Source organism: Oryctolagus cuniculus, chromosome 9, assembly GCF_964237555.1.
Source record: "Oryctolagus cuniculus chromosome 9, mOryCun1.1, whole genome shotgun sequence".
Classification (NCBI taxonomy): domain Eukaryota; kingdom Metazoa; phylum Chordata; class Mammalia; order Lagomorpha; family Leporidae; genus Oryctolagus; species Oryctolagus cuniculus.
In genome coordinates, this window is record NC_091440.1 from 77,112,097 (window position 1) to 77,135,140 (window position 23,044).

General features: G+C 38.0%; 1 protein-coding gene across 4 annotated transcripts in view; it reads left to right on the forward strand.

Annotated features, from left to right (window-relative positions):
- ALG5 (ALG5 dolichyl-phosphate beta-glucosyltransferase) overlaps positions 1–23,044 on the forward strand; it is a 51,075-nt gene that overhangs the window by 27,015 nt on the left and 1,016 nt on the right. For all 4 annotated transcript variants that reach the window (XM_051831797.2, XM_051831798.2, XM_002720603.5 and 1 more), the window contains 3 exons: positions 9,318–9,377; positions 15,850–16,001; positions 21,936–22,021. In XM_051831797.2, the coding sequence (XP_051687757.1) occupies positions 9,318–9,377; positions 15,850–16,001; positions 21,936–22,021 (298 nt within the window). The remainder of the gene's footprint in view (positions 1–9,317; positions 9,378–15,849; positions 16,002–21,935; positions 22,022–23,044) is intronic.

Sequence of the window (23,044 nt, forward strand, 5' to 3'; positions counted from 1 at the left end):
AAATATATGAATTAAATGAATCAATCAAATTAATTAAATATAAAATATTAAATGAATTTAAATGAATTAATATAAAATATAAAATGAATTAACTCATTTTAATTCTGTTAAAATATCCATATATCTGTGCCATTCAAAGCAGTAGACACACGTGGCTATTAAAATTAAATAAAAATTTAATTCCTCAGTCTCACTGGCCACATTTCAAATCCTCATGGCTAGTACCTACCTGTTGGGTAGCAGTTTCATCATAGAAAGTTCTTTCCAACAGTTGTGTTCCCATGTGACAGGAAATTACTGGATATGTTATATTTCATTCTTACCAGAAAACCTCTTCATCTGTCATGCTAGCCTAAAAGAAAAATGCTGTTGGTGAGATGTTACTTTGATTTTGTGTTTCTCCTTAGAGGCTAACAGAAACTTGGTAACTTTCTGCTGTGTTACCTCCGATGTTGAGGAGCCAGAGTGAGAGGCTGAGCAGAAGGTTAGCAACTGATTCTATAATTCTTTATTAGGACAAAGAACAATGCATTAAGAAAGATTAGGGAGTTAAAAAAATAAACAAAAAAATGTGAACCTTCCTCTTGTGAATCCAGTTTCCTTTATATTACTATGAAAAGGAAAGGAATTCTGATAATGTCTTTTTTCCTTATAATAATCCAGCTTACTGAATCAGTACTGTCAATGTTAAGATCATTAAAGAATTAAAGCCTATGATTATAATTAAGCTGTTAATTCACATTGTTAGTAATAGTCATAGCTCTCAGGAAACTTACCCTCTGAAGCTAACATGAGTGGAGGTGTTGGAAGGAATTGTCTTAATTATCTAATTCACGTACCAGCATATTTTCTTTGTAAAGGGCCATATAGTAAATATTTTAAACTTTAAAGCCATACAGTCTCTCACAACTACTCAGCTCTACAGTTGTAGTACAAAAGAAGAGCTAGACAGTATATAAATCAATGACCATGACTGTATTCAAGTAAAAGTTTATTTAAACAAAGACATAGCAGACCAGATTTTGGCCACAGAATATGGTTTGCTGACCTTTGATCTAATTTATCTCATGTTGTGAAATTTCATAACCACCAAGTGATCTTGTAGTCTTGGCTTGTATAGCCCTAATGATGCACAAACAGCCCATTTTACCTTCACAGTGATGAAGTTCCTCTTTGCATTCAAGGCGAAGTTGTGTCTTGAATCCGTCCTATCCCCCCCACCCCACCCTTTAGTTGGCTGTATCTTTTGTAACTGCACAATTTCCACTTCTTTGTGATAGCCCTTCAAGAGAGAGTTGTTTCTTCTCTACTTTTGGTTATCAGTAATTCTTCAAATTTTAAAACATAGCAGTTTTTTATTTTCCTGATGGTTTTCCGCTAACGATGTCTCAGTTTGTGTGTATTTGATTATCACATTGCATTGTTCCTTATTTGCCAGCTCTTGTTTATGAGCATCGCATTGAACCCAGCCTCCTCATCCTTTTTCTGGTATATTTGGGGGGCTTTTGTTTGAGTCTGTATTTCTTTTTATTTGCTTTGTTTAGGAGTGGAAGTATGGCTATTTATTCCTTTTTAACAATCAAATTTCAGTCTCTAAAGATAGAGGGTCTTATTCTGTCTTTAATGCAATTACTCTTCCCTTCTCAATTCACTTCAGCCACAAATTAGATAATCATGCCATGCTTATATTCTCCTAACCCCTAGGGTGGTTCTGAGAATAATGTGAAATAATGACAATAATTAGAATTATGAGTTTCAGAATCCATAATTATACAACCAACTCACTAGATGGCAGTAGTTAACTTATGTATCTCTTACAATGTTGTTTTGACTGTAAGTAGTTTTTTCTAATGTTTTCTTCTCAGTGGATTTTACTGGTTTTTTTTTTAATTGCAACAAAAAAGTGAATTGCTACTACTTTTTAACTTGTATCTCCTCTTAGAGTAACCAAATCATACCTATGATCTGATTATTCTTACAAGGTCAAGTTAGAAAAGTTGCTTATAGTTCCTTCTCTGAATACAATTGTTCTTATAAAGTTTTAAAACTAAATGTACGTAATTTAAGTAAAACTTTTTAAGATGCACACATGAAACATAGGCTCTTTACATTTTGTTCCCAAATAATTGATTTGTATAATCTTTTTGTATTTTTAAGATTTATTTATTTATTTATTTATTTATTGGATAGAGAGAGAGTTCTTCCATCTGCTATTGTCTGCAACATTAAGGTCTGGACCAGGCTGAAGCCAGGAGCCAGGGACTCCACCCTGGCCTCCCATACAGGTGGCAGGAGCCAAAGTACTTTGGCTATCTTCTGCTTCCTTTCTAGGCCCATTAGCAGGAAGCTGGATCTGAAGCAGAGTAGTCAGGATGCTGGTGTTGCAAGCCTTCACCTGCTGTGCCACAACCCTGTCCCCTATGTCTTCATTTTAATACGTAAAGCCTTTCTCTTAGGTTTTAGATTTCCTAATCAGTGATTATTCTACCTCTTTTAGCAAAAATAAAATGTGCTTGATTTTGCAGTACTTTTTCTAAGCAAAGCCTGTGATGATCACTTGTTTAGTAGCTTACCTATTTGAAATAGAATCCAAAAATCCCCAAATGTACAAAATAGATGGCAAAAATTCTGTGTTCCAGTAATAATTAAAATAATTATTCAGGCTATGACTTAGACTATGAATTCTTATTCAGATGTAGTTCCAACCAGTTTAGTTTTAGATTTGTAATTCCACAAAGGACTAGAGGTAATGGATATGAAAAAGATAGAGTAAAATTACATTGAGGGAAAACTGTAGGAAGCAGCTATTAACCACATACACAATTCAGTCTGGATTGCTTAATCACTAATAACCCTCAGTAATTCTTTGTCTTCATTGTAGTATTACATGGTCTATAGCAGTATTGTTGCACCCACATTTCATCCTATGTGTAAACATGGATTATTCCATAAAAAACAACAGTTACTACTTACCTTTTTTTTTGGATGGGCCATATGAACAAGTCTCAGAAGCTAGTGCATTTATTTCACATTCTTATTGTGTGAATAAAAAGCCCGACTTCCTAGAGAGACACCTTACTTCCAAAATTGTGTGTCTTATAGACCACAGTTAGACAGGAATTTTGCCAAGATCTTTGTGAAAGCCAAATAAGAATGCAAAAATTAAAGTGCAGCTTTAAAAATGTAAAAATAAATAGACTATATATCAAATTCTCAGGAGAATATATCTCAATAACTGCACAAAATGTCTTTTCCATCAGAGCAGGAGTTTAATGTCAAAAACCTAGCTCAGTGAGTGAGGCCACTCGGCTTGAGAGTCTGCATCCTATATAAGAGTGCTTTTTGCATCTCACCTAATCTACTTCTGATTCAGCTGTCTGCTAATGCACTTGGGAAGCATTTATTTGAAAGGCAGAGTGATAGATCTTGATGAGTGCTTGTTCACTCATCAAATGGCTGCAACAGCTAGAGCTGGGCCGATCTGAAGCCAGGAGCCAGGAGCTTCTTCCGGGGCTCCCACGTGGATAGCAGGGGCCTAGACACTTGGGCTGTCCTCCACTGTTTTTCCCAGGCCATTAGCAGGTAGCTGCATCAGAAGAGGGGCAGCTAGGACTCAAACCAACACCCATATGGGATTCCGGCATCACAGTTGGCAGCTTTACCCACTGTGCCACAGAGCCAACCCATAAATGAATCTTGTAAACAAATAGGAGCCAGTGCTGTGCCTGTGGCACCGGCATCCCATTTGGGTGCCAGTTCGTGTCCCGGCTGCTCCTCTTCCGATGCAGCTCTGTGCTATAACCTGGGAAATCAATAGAAGATGGCCCAAGTCCTTGGACCCCTGCACCTACGTGGGAGAACTGGAAGAAGCTCCAGGCTCCTGGCTTTGGATCAGCTCAGCTCTGTATGTTGTGGCCATTTGGGGAGTGAACCAGCAGATGGAATATCTCTTTCCTTCTCCCTTTCCCTCTCTTTTCCCCTCCCTGCCCTCTTCCTTCTTCTCCCCCTTCTCACCTGGCCTCTCTACCTCTCTATAACTCTGCCTTTTAAATAAATAAATATTTAAATTTATAAAATATAAATAACCCTATACCAAACACCTACTTTGAAAGAAGTCATGATTTCAGTATTTCTTGTGCCAAAATACATTTTTTGATCCCATTTTTCCATGAATGTATGTATGTATGTGGAAAGCAGAGAGAGAGAAAGGAGAGAGCTTCCATCCACTGTTTCACTCCTCAAATGACCACAACAGCTTGAGGGGGCCAGGAGCCAGGAGCTTCTTCTGTGTCTCCCATATGGGTGCAGGGGCCCAAGCACTTGGGCCATCTTCTACAGCTTTTCCTAGGCCATAGCAGAGAGCTAGATTGGAAATGGAGCAGCCAGTACTCAAACTGGTGCCCATATGGGATGCTAGCACTGCAGGTGGCAGCTTTACCTGCTACACCACAGCGCCGGCCCCACCATGAACTTCTTAAAGTACCTTACCTGATATTTCCTAGAATGGAAAACAATAAACCTTCTGTAAAAGATTAAAGAATAAAAATTTTAATATATATAAACCACATTTGATCTCTGTTTCAGTATTATTTGTCTCCTTCCCTCACTCTGCCCTGCTTTTATTTTTTTAAACAACCTTTAGGTGATCAGAAACATTTCTTAGTTCATGGGTCATTTAAAAATAGCCAGCAGGCTGGATTTGACCCACATACATATTTTACTGACCTCCATTCTAGAAGATTAAAACCTTGTTCTTGACAACTATAATTTTTGCTAACCATAGAAAGTCTCAGAAATGTAATGTCTATGTACTGTCTATATAATTTCAAGAGAAAATGCTCTTAATTTATAAGTGTAGTCTGAATCAATGCTCTCTGTTCCAGTAGAAGGTAAGCTTTGTTAGAAGAGTGGCTGTGTAACTTCATCTCCAGTACCTGGAGTAGTGGAAATAATAGGTCCTCAATAAATAGCTGTGAAACAAATGAATACCACTTTAAGTCATTTCTGAAGGGAAAGCCATATGATGTATTAAAAATTGTATTTATAAATGATACCCAAAAGCCAAAATTACAATGTTGGGGTATGTGGCTAGATAAGCCAAATTTGTATAACTTCTCATTTGGATTTTAAGGGGACATTATGAAGAAGTAGATGGGCAACTGATTTTAAAATGCTGCCAATGTGAAAACTAGAAGAAATGGTGTGGCATCAGATGTATAATAGCATTTTTGTTTTGTTTTATTATTTTAATTAAAAATGTCTTCATTATAAAACTATCACTAAGACATTGGAGATTGGAGAAAGATTGAAACAGCATCAAGGATTAAAGTAAGCAACCACATTCTATCAGCCAGAAATAACCAATGTTAATATTCCTTTAATGGGCCATTTCTTCTGAGTATTTATATTTCAACATTTAATGTAATAGGGTTTTGAACTTGATATAAAAGCATAAAGACTCATCTTGGTAGTAAATAATGAAAAAACTTGAGAAGTTACTCAGGTCATGCCCTTATCTCTAAACAGATTTTAAGATGTTTATCCATATTGTATGGATAAATGTTAATGTACTCCTTTTTTCTTATGGCTTTTTATTGTGATTTTGAACATACTTAGAGTGTGTAGTGTAATAAATATCAGTGTATTCATCAGCTATTTTCAACAGATATCTGCATTCTGACATACTTTTTAATGTATGAAAATACAATTTTTTCTTGTATTGAAAATATTTGGGAAAATCTTAACAATTGTTACAATTTAAATGTATTGCCTAGATTGGCTTTTGAACTGTAAGGACCTATTTTGGGGTTTTTGTTTTTAAATATTTATAGACATATGTTGATTTCAAATTTAGTTGTAATCACAACTTGGGAAACTATTTTCTGCCATGTGAAAAGAGCTAATTTTAAACATAACTTCATCCATCTTCCCCTGCTTTCTCAGTCACGTTAGCAGGGAGCTGGATCGGGGCAGAGCAGTGGGGACTAGAATCTGCACTTTGATATGGGATGCCAGTGTCACAAGTGGAGGCCTCACCCCCTATGCTATAACGCTGGCTCTTATTTAAATATTTGTCTCTTCACTTTGGATATGTTTGGGTTTTTGTCATCACTTTGCTGGTCAACAGTTTTTACAAATTTTTCATCTCAAATTAGTCTGTTGGGCTTCATATACTCATGCCTTGCTTGATCATTTTTTTTCGAGGTTTATAGGTTTTATTTTTTTAACTTTTATTTAATAAATAAAAATTTCCAAAATACAACTTTTGGATTATAGCGGCTTTTTCCCCCCATAACCACCCTCTCACCCACAACAATCCCATCTCCCACTCCCTCTCCCATCCCATTCTTCATCAAGATTCATTTTCAGTTATGCCTGAGATCATTTATACAATGACTCAACATTTTACACTTAAACTTTGGATGTATCTTAGTATAAAGTTAAGGAATATATGTTAGTATTCAGAAAAGAGGCTCACGTCCAATTCTGTATGTATGTTTCTGGTCTTTCCGTTCTGGTCCATGGATATGTCTATTCACATTCTGCTACTTTTGTTTTAATTATGATAACTTAATATGTTCTTAAGTCCTTTGGAACTAGTTCTTTTTTTTTTTCTTAAGATTCATTTTCGGCTGGCGCCGCCATTCACTAGGCTAATCCTCCAACTGTGGCACCAGCACCCCGGGTTCTAGTCCCGGTTGGGGTGCGAGATTCTGTCCCAGTTGCTCTTCCAGGCCAGCTCTCTGCTGTGGCCCAGGAGTGCAGTGGAGGATGGCCCAAGTGCTCTGGCCTTGCACCCGCATGGAAGACCAGGAGGAAGCACCTGGCTCCTGGCTTCAGATCGGCGCAGCATGCCGGCAGTAGCAGCCATTTGGGGGGTGAACCAATGGAAGGAAGACCTTTCTCTCTGTCTCTCTCTCACTGTCTAACTCTGCCTGTCAAAAAAAAAATTATTTTCTTTATATGAAAGAGTTACAGAGAGAGGTAGAGACAGAGAGAGAGGTCTTCCAACCACTGGTTCACACCCCACATGGCCGCAATGGCTGGAGCTACGCCAGTCCGGAGCCAGGAGCTTCTTCCAGGTCTCCCACGTGGGTGCAGGGGCCCAAGGACTTGGGCCATCTTCTGCTATCCCAGGCCATAGCAGAGAGCTGGATCGGAAGAGGAGCAGCAGGTACTCGAACCGGTATGTGTATGGTATGCTGGCACTTCAGGCCAGGGTTTTAACCCACTGTACCATAGCATCAGCCCCGGGATTAGTTCTTCGTGCTTTTTAGAATTTTAGAAATTTTATAATTTTCCTGGCCTTTTCCTTTATTTTTCAGTAGTAACTCTAAGATCATCTTACCTAGTGCAGTTAGAAATTATTTGGGTATTATTATTTATGTGGCTTTAAATTTACAGATTAATATAGGGAGCCCTGACTGTTCAGAGATTTCTGACATCTTAGAGCCATGATCATGACATGCCCTTCTGTGTGTTGAATTTTTTTATTTGCTTGTAAACATTTCCTTAGTTTACTTAGATCTTGCCATAGTTCTTATAAAGTTTATAATCAGGGTCCATTGTTGCGGTACAGCAGGTTAAGCTGCCACCTCCAAAGCCAGCCAGCTGCTCCACTTCTGATCTAGCTCCCTGCTAATATGCCTGAGTGCCTGAGAAGGCAACAGAAGATAGTCTCAGTGCTTGGGCCTCTGCACCCACCTGGCAGATCTGATGGAATTCCAGGCTTCTGGCTTCTGGCTGGCCCAGCTCTGGCTGTTGTAGCCATTAGGGAATGAACCAGCAGGTAGAAGGAATATATGTTAGTATATGTGTTTTGTCTTCTCTCTTTCAAATAAATAAATAAATCTTTTTTTAAAAAAAGTTATTTTTAGATTTTTTTCTCTCTGTCTCTCTCTCTTTCACTGTCACTCTGCCTGTCAAAAAAAAATATTATTTAAAAGTATGAATTTAGGGCCTAGTGCTGTGATGCAGCAGGATAAAGCCCTGGCCTGCAGTGCTGGCATTCCATATGGGCACTGGTTCGAATCCAAACTGCTCCACTTCCAATCCGGCTCTCTGCTAATGCACCTGGAAAAGCAGCAGAGGGTGGCCCAATTCCCTGAGCCCCCGGCACCCACGTGGGAGATCTAGAAGAAGCTCCTGGCTCCTGGCTTTGGATCAGCCCAGCTCTGGCCAGTGTGGTCATTTGGGGACTGAACCAGCAGATAGAAGACCTCTCTCTCTCTGTAACTCTGTCTTTAAAAAAATGAATCTTTTTTTTTTTAAAGTATGAATTTAGGGAGAGGGCAGGTGCTTGACCTCTTGTAAGTTAAGACTCCTACATCTCGATCAGAGTGCTTAGATTCAGTGCACACACTGGCTCCTGATTCTAGCTTTCTGCTAATGCAGACCCTGGGAGGCAGCAGTGGTGATTCAGTAGTTAGGTCCCTGCTACTCAATGTGAGAGAGGTCTGTTAAGTTTCTGGCTCCTAGCTTCAGCTTCAGCCCAGCCCCAGCCATCACAGGTATTTGGGAAGTGAACTGGGAGATGAGAGTATTCTCTGATTCTCAAATAGATGAAAATAGGAATTTTGCCATTTATATTTAGCCCTATTCAGTTCAAATTCAGTATTTTCTTAGTAAGTACAGTTAAGCTCCTCAAAACTGTACATATTCTGAACTTATCAATAAACCTTTAAAAACTTTAATTTTAAAAAATTTTTATTTTATTTGAAAGAGAAATTTCCCATCCAATGATTCATTCCCCAAATGCCTACAACAGCCAGGACTGGAGCAAGCTGAAGCTAGGAGCAGGGAACTCAGTCCAGGTCTCCAGAATGGATGGTAGTGACCTAAGTTCTTAAACCATTACTTGATGCCTCCCTGAGTGTGCATTAGCAGGAACCTGGAACCAAAAGTGGAGCCAAGACTCAAATATAAGCACAATGATATGAGAGCTCCAAGTAGCATCTTACCTCCTGTGCTACATGCCTGCCCCTAAAGGATTTTTAATTATCAAGTTTTTTTTAAAAGATTTTAAGAAGCCAGGAGCTTCTTCAGCATGGGTGACAGGGGACCATTACGTGGGCTATCTTCTGCTGCTTTCTCATGTTCACTAGCAGAGAGCTGAATTAGAAGTGGAGCTGCCAGGACTTGAACCACTGCCTATATGGGATGCTGGTATTGTAGGCAGCAGCTTAACCCACTGTGCCACAACACTGGCCCCTTAACTTTCTAAGTTTCTAAAAATGAGATGGTCATGCTGAAAATAAATATGTTTCTATGAGAGAGATATAAATATTGAAAAACTGTTCCACTGCTTTTCTCCTCAGGATCAAATGGCTATTGCATGTGGATCTCGGGCTCATTTGGAAAAAGAATCAATTGCTCAGGTGAGAATTTACTTAACTGCATGAAATAGCAGTATTTTCTTTTCTCTTTTTACATATATGTTTGCTAAGAAATAAGCTTTCTTCTTTAATGTCTTAAAAATGTTGTTCTTTTCAACCTCATTTAAACCGTCATGAAGTTTATGAAACATTGCCATATTTCAGAATAGGCAAACTTTTCCACATAATTAATTTTTGAACCAGTCAACCTGCCTTTATTTTTTTTATTATTGGTGCAGTTATGTACTATACAGATTGAGAATCCTCTATCCAGAATTTCAGAATGTTCCAAAATCTGAAGCTTTTTGAGTGCTGACCGTGAAACCACACGTGGAAAATTTCACACCATGAAACTTTGTTTCATACATGGAAGTATTATATAAAAGTTTCTTCAGGCTATGTGCAGAAAGTATATGTAAAACATAAGTGAATTTCTTGTGTAGACTTGGGTACCTTCCCCAAAGATAATTTCACTATATACATTTTATAATATATATTACATATGTTATGTATAATAAATATTTTATATTATGTAAAATTTGAAACACTTCTGGTTCCAGATATTTTGAACAAATGATACTTAACCATATTTTAAGTGAATTTCATTCAGAGTTTAAATACTTGGTTTTAGCCTTGTTCCTCTTAGAAAAGGACCATGCTTTAAAATATGAAAGATTTGTGATTGCCTGGTTTAGAAAGACCTTTAAAAAATACTGAAGATGTTAAATTCTTCCTTTTATAGATTGTGCTAGAATAACTTGAAGGAAGAATTAATATCCTATTATGGGGCCGGCGCTGCAGCTCAACAGGCTAATCCTCCGCCTAGCGGCGCCGGCACCCCAGGTTCTAGTCCCGGTCGGGGCGCCAGATTCTGTCCTGGTTGCCCCTCTTCCAGGCCAGCTCTCTGCTGTGGCCAGGGAGTGCAGTGGAGGATGGCCCAAGTGCTTGGGCCCTGCACCCCATGGGAGACCAGGAGAAGCACCTGGCTCCTGCCTTCGGATCAGTGCGGTGCGCCAGCCACAGCAAGAGTAGTATTTTTCTTGGTGAAAATTATCTAAGGAGCTTTTTTTTTTAATGTACAAGCAGCCTTCAAAAAGTTCATAGAAAATGGGTATTATGAGAAAGGTATGCATGGATTTCTAAAAAAAGATGCACCAAAATAAACTTATCTTTTAATACCACTTTCTTGCAATCTTTCTGAAATCTGAATCAGATTCTAGAGGTAGGACCAGGAGTCTGCATTTTCAGCAGTTTTCTTGGTGACCATATACACACTGAACTTTGAGAATGAAAGATTGGACCATCCCCTCAAGATGCTGAAATAAGAAGACATAATTTTTTTCAAGGTATACTGATGGCAGAGTCACAAAACTTCTTAGAGATTATGCATAAGTATGGAAACCTATACTCTGCTCTTTTAGAAATAAATTATTTTAACATCCTCAGCATCTAGTCTAGTATCCTGTACACCATGTAGACTCTCACTGGGGTTCAAAAAAGACTTAAATTATTAACCATAGAGATTTTAGCACACTTAGTAATTTAAAATAGAGAACATAAAGATGAGCTGATCCAACTTCATCAGGTTAGTGATACACAAGATTAAGAAAAGGGAAGAAGTGTGTGTCCAAGATGTTCATTATTTATCATTACGAAATGCTAGAAACTAAAATACTAAATCCCACCAATAGGAAATAAAGGCATATCATCTGCCTGGACTATGCAGGTGATAATTCTGATGATAATAGATACTGTTCATAAGTGGGATTTTAAAATTATTAAATAAAATATAAAAATCTAAATTATTAGATTGTATGAAAAAGAGTATTATAAATAAGTGTAACTTAAAAGAATTTTTTACAGAGGTTTTCACATAGCTGATTACAAAGGTAATTGAAATTAATTTAAATTAATTTTGTGTATAAATATTTTCCAAAAATACATAAGCACAAAAAGGATGATCTGCTTGATAAAGGAGAAAGATTAGAGAAATAGGAAGCAAGAGAGAAATTAGCTATTTGAGTTAGTTATTTAATCTAGGAAGGAGAGAGTTGGCACCTGTATTTCTTATATATAGCTATATAGCAATAGAAATGAACCAGGTATTTGAGGTGTTTTGTTTTTTTGTTGTTGTTGTTGTTGTTGTTTTATTGAGAGGTAGAGCTACAGACAGAGAGAGGGAGATACTGAAAGGTAGGTCTTCCATCCAATGGCCAGAGCTGGGCTTATCTGAAGCCAGGAGTCAGGAGCTTCTTCCAGGTCTCCCACGTGGGTACAGGGGCCCAAGCACTTGGGCCATCTTCTGCTGCTTTCCCAGGCCATAGCAGAGAGCTGAATCAGAAGAGGAGCAGGGCAAGACTTGAACTGGCACCCATATGGGTTGCCAGTGCTGCAAGTGGAGGCTTAGCCTACTGCACCATAGCGCCGGCCCCCTGAGTTGTTTTTAATGATATAAATTCTTTTCGCTTAGAACCTCAATTAGTTGAAAACTGTAAATTTTTTCCCTAGAAATAGCATTTTTTTAAAAGATTTATTTATTTATTTGGAAGTCAGAGCTACACAGAGAGAGAAAGAGAAGCAGAGAGAGAGAGAGAGGTCTTCCATCCACTGGTTCACTCCCCGGATGGCCGCAACAGCTGGAGCTGCACCAGTTTGAAGCCAGGAGCCAGGAGCTTCTTCCAAGTCTCCAATGCAGGTGCAGGGGCCCAAGGACTTGGGCCATCTTCTGCTGCTTTCCCAAGCCATAGCAAAGAGCTGGATTGGAAGTGGAGCAGCCAGGTCTCAAACCAGCACTGCAAGCGGAGGCTTTACCCTCTAGGCAACAGCGCCTGCCCTAGAAATAGTATTTGAATGAGACTGGGCTATATCCTAAATCTTCTACTTAGCACAGTTACAGCCAGACATGAAAAAATCTATCCCAGCATCACATATATTTATAAGTTGTCTTGTCTCCTGCTATCCATTCCTCCATCTCTAAAACCTTGTGATTGATTTAGTGCTTTGAGTCCCTGTAGGATTGTTCACTAATCAATGGAAAGAAAGGGTGCCCTGACCACTGACCTGAGATCAGCACTTGTCCACCACAGATGCTCTGTATAACTGCTGCTCAGTACACTTGTGGTTCAAGTCTAGATTATTCTCTTAGAACTATACCTAACTTATAGCAGTCATTTCCAAGAGGCAAGGCATGCATCTGCCGTGGGTCCAGGGAACTATAGCCTGGACTTCCCTTTCTCATAATGTCCTATAAGTAATATAAACCCTTGCATGGTAATGTCTATGGGCAGATCACAAGAATTGATCAAGACAGCAAATAGCAAATCCAGTAGCATATTGCCTAATGTTCACACATATCTTTCCGAAATATTTTTATACATATTCGCAAGTAATTTCACCATTATTTTACTGCTATGTTGGGCGACAAACATGACACTCACTGGTAGAGTATTTTAGTCCCCTTAAAGGTGCTCATGTGTCTGTATAGCAGTGATATTTATATTCGCTAGGTATTCTTGACTTTGTTATTTTAAAGGGATTGAAAATCGAACCCAATAATAATTCTTTATTGCTTTGAAGAGTATTTGCTTAAGTCTTGGGACTTCTTTGAACTTATTTTAGATAGTGAAGTTACCAGTCAGCTTTAAATTTCACCTGAATTCCTTGTTTGCAGTTCATAAACATTAGAGATATGGTTAATATTGAAACAGTGAACTTCTTTTTCTTTCATGTTTTTAAATGTCCATTTTAGAATTGTATAGAATGCTTCTCTATGAGCTTGTTTTCATTTTACTAAACAAGTCTAAACTATGTTTTAGATGTCTTCTGAGTTCTAAGATATTTAAACAAATTTTAAAAATCAAAGCAAAATCCTCTTGTGTGTGGTTTACCTCGTTATTCTTTTACGTATGTTAGAAATCAAGCAACTTAGGGGCCGGCACCGTGGCTCACTTGGTTAATCCTCCACCTGTGGCGCCGGCATCCCATATGGGCTCTGGGTTCTAGTCCCAGTTGCTCCTCTTCCAGTCCCAGTTGCTCCTCTTCCAGTCCAGCTCTCTGCTGGTGGTCTGGGAAGGCAGTGAAGGATGGCCCAAGTGCTTGGGCCCCTGCACCCACATGGGAGACCAGGAAGAAGCACCTGGTTCCTGGCTTCGGATCGGCATAGTTCTGGCTGTGGCGGCCATTTGGGGAGTGAACCAATGGAAGGAAGACCTTTCTCTGTCTCTCTCTCTCACTGTCTAACTGTCAAATAAATTAAAAAAAAAAAGAAAGAAAGAAAGAAATCAAGCAACTTAGAGTCTTTATGTGACCTCTACACATTTCTGCTTTTTTAAAAAGAGCCGTTTTCCTAAAACAAAACAAAATTAGCATCCAAGCAGAAGCAGTTGTTTGTATTTTTATTTGCAAACAAATAAGCTCACTAAAATCACATTAAGAAAAATCAGCTTGGAGCCAGCACTGTGGCTTAGTGGGTAAAGCTGCTGCCTGCAGTGTCGGCATCCCATATGGGTACTGGTTGGAGACCTGGCTGCTTCACTTCCAATCCAACTCTCTGCTATGGCCTGAGAAAGCAGTAGAAGATGGCCCAAACCCTTGGGCCCCTGCACCTTCATGGGAGACCCAGAAGAAGCTCCTGGCTCCTGGCTCCTGGCTTTAGATCGGCGCAGCTCTAGCTGTTGCAGCCAATTGGGAAATAAACCAGCTGTTGGAAGACCTCTCGCTCGGCCGCATGCACGCGCGCTCTCTCTCTCTTTCTCTGCCTCTCCTTCTCCCTTTGTGTAACTCTGACTTTCAAATAAATAAATAAATCTTTTAAAAAAGAGAGGGAGAAAAGAAAAATCAGCCAAGGAGAATAGATTACAGGTATTGTTTTTCTACCTTTAATTTTTTTTCTATCTTTCAATTTCTATTTGTTCCTTTCCTAAGCGTAAATGCTCTTTTGGAGTTTTAATCAGTCAACCAGTAATTATTGGAAGTATTTTATATGGAAGGCACTTGAGCAAGCTGTTGTGAGAATACCAAGGTATTTTAAGATGAGGTTTCTGCCCTGTCTACTTAGAGAGGTAAGACATATGTATTTACATCAAAACATATGCAGTGATTCAAGATCATATATGAGAAATGCTCAATTATCTTTTTTTAAAAAATGCTTGTTTTACATACGTTATAGATAAGTATTTTATTCTTCCTTCCCTCCTGGCCCTGTTTAATACACAAGTGAAATTGTGGTCAGAAGGATAAAGTAAGCTTTCAGGCTTTTTTCCTTCCTAAAAAGCACTTAGTTCCTGTTAGTTTGTGCCAAGGCACATGACTCATTAACAGCTTTAATATATTTTCATTTAACCTGTATTTATAACTTTGTGAGGTAGGCATTTCATTCCCATTTTATAGATGAGGAAACCAGAATTAAAAAGGCCATCATACTAATTAGTAATGCAGCCAGAATTCATATATATCTGCTCAGTTTGGGGCTTTTTCTGTTTTATTGTCCAACTTTGTGGTCCAAGTTGATGAGACTATCAAAAGACATGTGAGTGAAGAATGATACTGAGTATTATAATTTTGAAAAGCAAAAGGAGGAGGGGTCTTTAATATGAGATATGAAATATTCTGCATAGACTTTTAATAGGTTACTTACTTGCATATGTAATGCAACATCCCGTGAGCTTATTACCTTAACTAGAGAATGTTTGAGTAGATCCTATTTTTTATCTTATATATGGAAGTGTTGAGTACAGTAGTAATTAATATCATATTCTTATGTTTTCAATAATTAATAACATATTTTATGTTACTAATCATAATTCATCATTAATAACAATAGTGAGTCCTCAGAATTTAAAACTGCTTAAATTTAGTATCTATGGTATTAAAAAATTTAGTCTTTACAATATATTTAATTAGTTATATGGTGTATTTAATTAGAGAGAGACTGGATTTTTGTTTCAAAACTTTTTTCTAATCTAACCTTTGTGATATTCTCCCATACCCCTTCAATCAATATTCTAATTAACTAGGTATCAAACTGCATGCTCAAATTTTAGTGTTTTGTTTTGCCTATACTTTCTAAAAACCTGGTTTTCTTGTAACTAAAATCTATGTGGGGCAGAGGCATTGAATATGTAGGTATCTGAAGTTCTGCCTGCTCATAGCAGCCATGCAGCAGTTTCTCCTGGGAGATTGAAGCCCTGGACTCTTACCTACTTAGGTCCTGTGACTTTTCTTGTCTGACTGAACCTCCAAAAAATCAGTAGCCATTTCTCCAGCGCCTCTGTTCTGCTGTAAGCAATAGGCATTCTCACTGTGTCTCTTTAATGTGAGTATACTTTGCTGGCGAAGCTAATGGAACAATGGTGTTCATATGTAAGATCTGCCCAGTCAATTAAATATTAAAATACAGTTGTCTGCAGCCAGGTGTTTTCAATGTCTGTGTTACACATAAATAGAAAAGTCATTTATCTTTTGTTTTTGTTTTCAGCGTTCTTACTTCCGTACTCTTCTCATGTATGGGTTCCACTTTCTGGTGTGGTTCCTTTGTGTCAAAGGAATAAGGGACACACAATGTGGGTTCAAATTATTAACTCGAGAAGCAGCTTCACGGACGTTTTCATCTCTACACATTGAACGATGGTAGGTTTCTAACTGGGATGTATCTGGTATATCTTATTACCCAGAAGTTATTCCAGGTAACAAGAAGCAGTCCTGTTTTCTCATAAAAAGACACCCAGAATTAAACAAAATTGACACTTATGCACATAAATCTAATCTGTGTCCTTACATTTTTGCTGTGGTGGATCTTATCTTGAAAATGCTTCAAGCCCACCATATGGTTTAAAGATATATATTCATCTTAATTGTAGTTGATATAAATTGAGAAACCTGAAAACATCCTGTTTGCTTCAACTTCCTTTTTCTTTCCCCCTTAAAAAAGCTCAGAAATCTCAAAGCAGAATAGGGAAACCATTTTCTCTTCTTTTTACAGATGAAAGCTCTCTCCTAAGACCATTTCTTTGACCTTTGCATCCCCTTTCTCAAAAACCTAGCCCTGTGCATTTCTCTCTTGTATATTTAACCTTTCCTCTTGATCACAGTTTTCCCAGAAAGCCTTCCATTGACCCATACTCCTAAGTTTCAAGCTGCAGTCCATCTCTGCCCTCACAGCCAACCTTTTCTTGAAGCAGTGCTGTGTATTAGCTGTCTTCATTTTCTTGCTTCTATTCATCCCTCATCCGACCTTCATGTAGGATGTTTTCCATCCCTCCATCTAAACATCTATTTACCTCCAGTCATTAAACCTGGTGGTCCTGTTAACTGTCTGTCATACCTGACCCGTCAGTGACATTCAGTGGGTTTGCATTGTCTCTAATTACTGATTACCTTAAAAGAGACCCACCCCGGACCTCCCCCAGCTAGCTCTCAGCCTGTTTACTGAATTGCACTGTCACACACAAACTAGAAAACTTGACATTCCCCACTTCCACTGCTAACATTTAATCTATGGCCAAGGCTCATCGATTTTAGTTTTTATATCTTGTTTTGGTTCATCTCAACACCACCACCTAGGACATCATCCTTTTCCAGACTACAAGGCTACAGCCCCCAGTGTCTTTTCAAAACTTGAAACTGATCAATCATATCAACCTCTTCTGCTTAAAGTCCTTCAGTGGCTTCTCATGACTGTTGGAGGCGCTGCATGGTCTGTCTCCTGTCTCCAGCCGCAGACATTCTTCCCTTCCCAGCTTCTTCAGATCATCCTTCATGCAGCTTGCCCTCTCTCCAAGCTAGCTTAGGTGCCCCCAGTTGTATACCATGGCGGTACAATGTGCTTTATCCATAGTACATGTCCCATATGTAGTTTTTTTTATTATTTCTGTAATTATTTAATTTGTCTCCTCTGCTAAAGTATAAACTATACAAGAGCAAGAATCCCATCTGATTTTGCTTATCAGTATATTCTTCTGTGCAATAGAATGTCTAGCACATAATAAGTACCTGAGAAATACTGTTGAAGGAGTTGATAGTTGATGTTACTCATGACTTCTGTGTGAATCCTGATCATGGTGGGCATCTATGTATTCTATATACCCATATTTGTAGTCTCCACCACTTTTGCGCATCTGTTTGTAAAGTTCTGTTGTTTCTTGAAATAGATGTCAACATAACTCCCAAAAATTGCTTTAAGGAAATTTTAATTTCAGAATCAAAACGATCATTCATACATTAAAAAAAATTATTTATTTGAATGACAGAGTTACAGAGAGGCAGAGAGAGAAAAAGGTCTTCCATCCACTGGTACACTCCCCGATGGCTGCAGTGGCCAGAGGTGCACCAATCCAAAGCTAGGAGCCAAGAGCTTCTTCCAGGTCTCCCATGTGGATGCAGGGGCCCAAGGAATTGGGCCCTCTTCCACTGCTTTCCCAGGCCATTGCAGAGAGCTGGATTGGAAGTGGAGCAGCTGGGACTCAAACCGGCACCCACAGGGGATGCTGGCACTGCAGACCGGGACTTTAACCTGCTGTGCCACAGCACTGGCCCCTCATATATGTTTTTTTGAATTGTTTCCTAGATTTAAAAATTTTTAAATAATATAATATAACATAGATTTAGGCTTCAAATTTAGATACATGCATTTGTTATGTTGAAGAATAAAATAAACTGATAGTTAATGGACTCCAAAATTGGAAAATTTAAGAAGCAACTCTGGAAGTAGATTCCTCTGTCTACATTGGAAATCTTTCAGCCTTTTGTTAGGTCCCAAACTAGGCTCAAAAACTAGGTTCTCTGTATTTTGAAAGTTCTCTATTTATAAATCGGGAACATTAATTTTCATCATTGAGGGTCTTTTACTTAAGAAACACATTAAATGTATCTTAATAATTTGCCTTAACACAGTGTTTCCAAAATATTGTCATTTCAGCATACAACCAATATGAAAAAGAAAATAGAGAGATTTTCATTGTGCTTTGTCTTCACATGTGTAACCTATCTAAATTCAAACCAATGTCTTTTGAATCAGTATGCTAATTACATATATTTTCTCCACCAGGAACTTCTGTATAAATTTCAATAATGGCCAGCACCACGGCTCACTAAGCTAATCCTCCACCTTGCAGCGCCGGCACACCGGGTTCTAGTCCCGATTGGGGCGCCAGATTCTGTCCCGGTTACCCCTCTTCCAGGCCAGCTCTCTGCTGTGGCCTGGGAGTGCAGTGGAGGATGGCCCAAGTGCTTGGGCCCTGCACCCCATGGGAGACCAGGAGAAGTACCTGGCTCCTGCCATCAGATCAGCACGGTGCGCTGGCCGCAGCACGCCAGCCACAGCGGCCATTGGAGGGTGAACCAACGGCAAAGGAAGACCTTTCTCTCTTGTCTCTCTCACTGTCCACTTTGCCTGTCAAAAAAAAAAAATTTTTTTTTCAATAATGGTTGTACTAATTTATCTTCTCATCAACAGTTTACCAAGGATTCCCTTTTCTCCATCCTCACCAATATTTCTTATCTTTTGTCTTTCTGAAATAGCCATTCTGACAACTGTGAAGTGATATTTCATTGTGGTTTTAATTTGCATTTCCCTAATGATTAGTGTTGCTGAGGTTTGTTTTGTTTTGTTTTCTCATGTATCTCTTGGTCTTTTAAGAAGTATTCAAGTCCCTTGTTCATTTTTTAATTGGATTAATTGTTTTCTTTCTATAGAGTGGTTTGCATTTTTATATGTTTTAGATACTAACCCCCTTCTCAGATGTGCAGCCTACAATATTTTATCCAAATCCCTAAGTTGTCTCTTTACTCTTTTTGTTTCTTTGTCTGTATACAGCAGCTTTTTAGTTTGATGTAGTTCCACTTACCTATTTTTGCTTTTATTGCCTGTGCTGTGGGGGTCATAACTAAAAAAATTCATTCCCTGATCAGTATCACATAGTTTGCCCCCTACATAGTCTTTTTATGATAGTTTAGTTTCAGACCTTATGTTTACGTCTTTAATCCATTTTTAATGGATTTTTGTATATAGTGTGAGATAAGGGTCACATTTCATTCTTCTGCATGTGGATATCCAGTTTTCCCAATTTAGAACCATTTTAGTTTTTCTCTTTTCTGTTTTTGTTCTTTTGAGACCATCATCCAGCCCTTCTTTTGAATTTTTATTTCTGTTATCAAAATTTTAATTTCCTAGAACTTTTTTTCTATCATTTTTTAAAATCTATTTTTTTGATGACTACAATATGTTTCTCTACTTTTTTCATTGTCTTGTTTGGAACTTTGACCTCTTCTTTTCCTGCATTGTTTCTGTTGCCTCCAGCTTTTGTCACATTCTTTTTTTCCCTAAAGTCTTTCCTTACATCTTTATTCTGATACTAAAACACTCCTCAGAAGCTGTGGGCCTGGGCAGTGCCTCTGGTTGACTGGCAGATTTCTCTAGAGGTTAAACTACTGGAATCATGTCTGGGAATTTCCCAGTTACCATTGTCTTTTGGCCTGGCTGGTTTCCCCTAGTTGGATCATTCATCTCCCACCTAATAGCTGTGACCTCATACAGTGAAGGGCGGGGAAAATCTGACAGACTTCAGTGAGTAGTTCTGCTGGCAAACCCACCTGCATCTCCCGTACAGACATCAGTGAGCCTGCTTCTGTGTTTCTCTCACTGCCATTGTCCACCTTCCCTAGTTACCATTTGTCCAGCTAGCTTACAACTTACAATACCCTTTTTTAATTGTCATCTTATCCTCTTCTTTGTTTGTATGAATTTATTCCATCCGTGTTGCATTAATTTTGATGGCGCTTCAAGAGAGAACAGTAGGGTGCAAGTGAATCTGTTGTATGTAACAGGGTTTCGGCACACTCTTTGTTCTTTATAATATTATCTGTTGATAAGGAAGCAACTGTGCCAGGAACTGAGTAACAAAAGGAAATGTGGTGGCTCTGCCCAAACCACATTAGCAAAAATAAATGAAAGCATCTTAGTCGGAAGATAATGCTTACCCTCCTTTCTGATAGCATAAGGGTCTGGTCAGAGTACTTGGTATTTTAGTGAAAATAGTTGCTTTAGTAATGAATGGAGCATGCTCTTACAACACGGTAATGTTAGCTGCATTTTTTTTGTTCTTGTAATAAATGTGTTTATGTCTTGTAGAGTGTTTAATAAGGGGAGAAAGATATAAGAAACCCTTTCAAGTTAGTGATTTTTTTTAAATATAAAGTGATTTTATTTAATGAGTGCTTATTTCCCTTTCTCTTTTTCGCTCATTCTCCCATTGTTTTGTGACTTTGTTAGGTCACTAACTATATACTGATATCCTTAGAAATATTTAATAATTTGATTCAAGTTATTTAATATAATTAGAACTAGCTTGTCCTATAAGCTAATATTTTAAAGTTAAAAGAGAGAGTTAAGGACTTAATACTAAATATTAAAATTATTTCTTTCTTTCATAAGTGTCACAATTTTAAGTAACAAGTTTTATATGTACAAAGAACTCACTTTTGTAGATGTTTTATCATCTTAACTAAGTATTTTATTAAAGTAAGGAAATGAGTTGTTTTAAAAAATAGTTTTCATTCAATAGAACAACCAAATACTTGGAATTTAACTAGTTTCATAATGGATGATGATAGTATGTGGGGAGAAAAAAGCTCAAATTCAAGTCATCTAAAATCAGAGAAATTAAATACAAGTGAGTTTTAAGCATTTTATTTCTGTGTTAATTACTGGTTTAAAATATTGTGCTTAAAATATGAACTGTGCTCCATGCAGTCCCAAAAAGGGGGGTAGGGTGAGATGGGGGAGCTTTATAACTCAAGGATAAAAAAAAAAAAAAAACAGTAAGGAATTTTAGAGCCAGTTAAGAGTGTGAGGAGAGTTTAAGTGGGGCTTCTCGTCCTAGACATAATGCCAGTGAAAAGAAGCAGTGGGTAGAAAGGATGAGCTGGGGTGTACACTAGGACAAGTAACAAAGTGGTATTTCTAATTCCAATGTACGTACTTCCTTAGATCCAAAGAACATTTCAGACTAAAGTAGCTTTTCACTTTCAATAGCTACCAATACTGTGTTGACAGTACAGAAAAGAGGAAGGGAACAACATTGGATTAGAAAAGAAACCTTGATCCCTCAGTGGTAGAAGAAAATAATCAAGCAACTCTTAAGTGAGCAAGAACATTTTTTTCTAGGGATTTTCAGAATTCTGACTTATCAGCTCTGAATCAGTTGCAGATACTATCAGTTCTGTATCTTGATCTAGTTCAGGTTGGGAATGAAATCCATCAATCTTAAACATTTCTAAAACTAAATTTTCTCTTGGAACCTCCAAGACTACTTTTACCTCTGAGAGTTTCTGAGTTGTGATAAATAAAATGTTTCCCATCTAATTATTATGCAGTGTCATATCAAATTATCTTATTTGCCTGGGAGCTTCTGAACTACTCAGCTTTTAATTATTTGATCTACTGTGAATATTACCTTCAGGATAAGCTTGACATCCACTTTGTCAGCTTCTTTAAAACAATCCAGGGTAGATTTCATTATCCTCTATTTGTGTTTTTAAAAATAAATAATATATTTTCTGTTTTAGGGCATTTGATGTAGAACTGCTCTACATAGCACAGTTCTTTAAAATTCCAATAGCAGAAATTGCTGTCAATTGGACAGAAATTGAAGGTGAGTATCTTGTTTATTTTACTGCTGATCTTCAATCAGTCAAGGGAGGAGGTGTCAGGTGCCATTTGTCCAAGAAAATCATCTCACTTTAATGTTCTCTCCACCCCTCATCAGGGCCTTCTGAGCTCTCTTGACTCAGAGCCAGTTCCATGGAAAGCATCACATACTCATCCCCTCCATCTGGCTTGCTATCTTACATGATTTTTCAGTAGGTTCTTGGGGTCTTCAGTGGGTCTACCATCCTGGCCAAGAAACTTTAATGCCTCCTGCAGTAGACAGGGTCATGGTGCTCTGTGATTAGAAGCAAAGTTAATAGTCCTTCAACATAAACTTTACTGTTTGCATCACCATTTTTAAAACATTGTATTATTTGATCACTTGTGGATATTGAGTACCAGCAAAGCACTATGCGGAGCTAAATACAAAAATACAGGTGTTTTACTCCAAGTGTCCACAATCCATTCAGAATCCATTTTTTTAAACTGTTACCTGTTCCTGTACATGTCTCTAAAAATGCAGAAATCTCTGAAATTTATGACTTGAAATCTATCACAAATCTTAATTCCTATTCAGAAAAGCTTAGACAGCTCTTGATATATAGAATTTAAAATATATTCTAAACTTCTCCTTTGTGTACCGTAGAATGACCCTAAATTCATGAGTGAGATCAGTTAATGTAATCACTAAAGACATTTTCAAAGTCCCCCCTCCCTTGGGTGAGCATGGCCCTCTTTAAGAGTCCCTGTTACAGTCAGCCATTATTGCTATGTAAACTCAGATGTTTATGGATGGAAAGGGGGTTAAGAACCAGTTTTGAGATTTTACAAACTATGTAGTCTAGAATGAATCCAGACCTCTTGGTGTCTTGCTGAATCAAATGGCATTTATAGAAATTTCATTAATCCCCACAATAGTGGCCTACAATCAGAAGGGATTTGGAAACAGGTTAAAGGATTGCTCAGTTGTTAATGATCACTTCTGGTCTATCTGTAGATTGGTGTCCAACACAGACTCTGTAGAAGA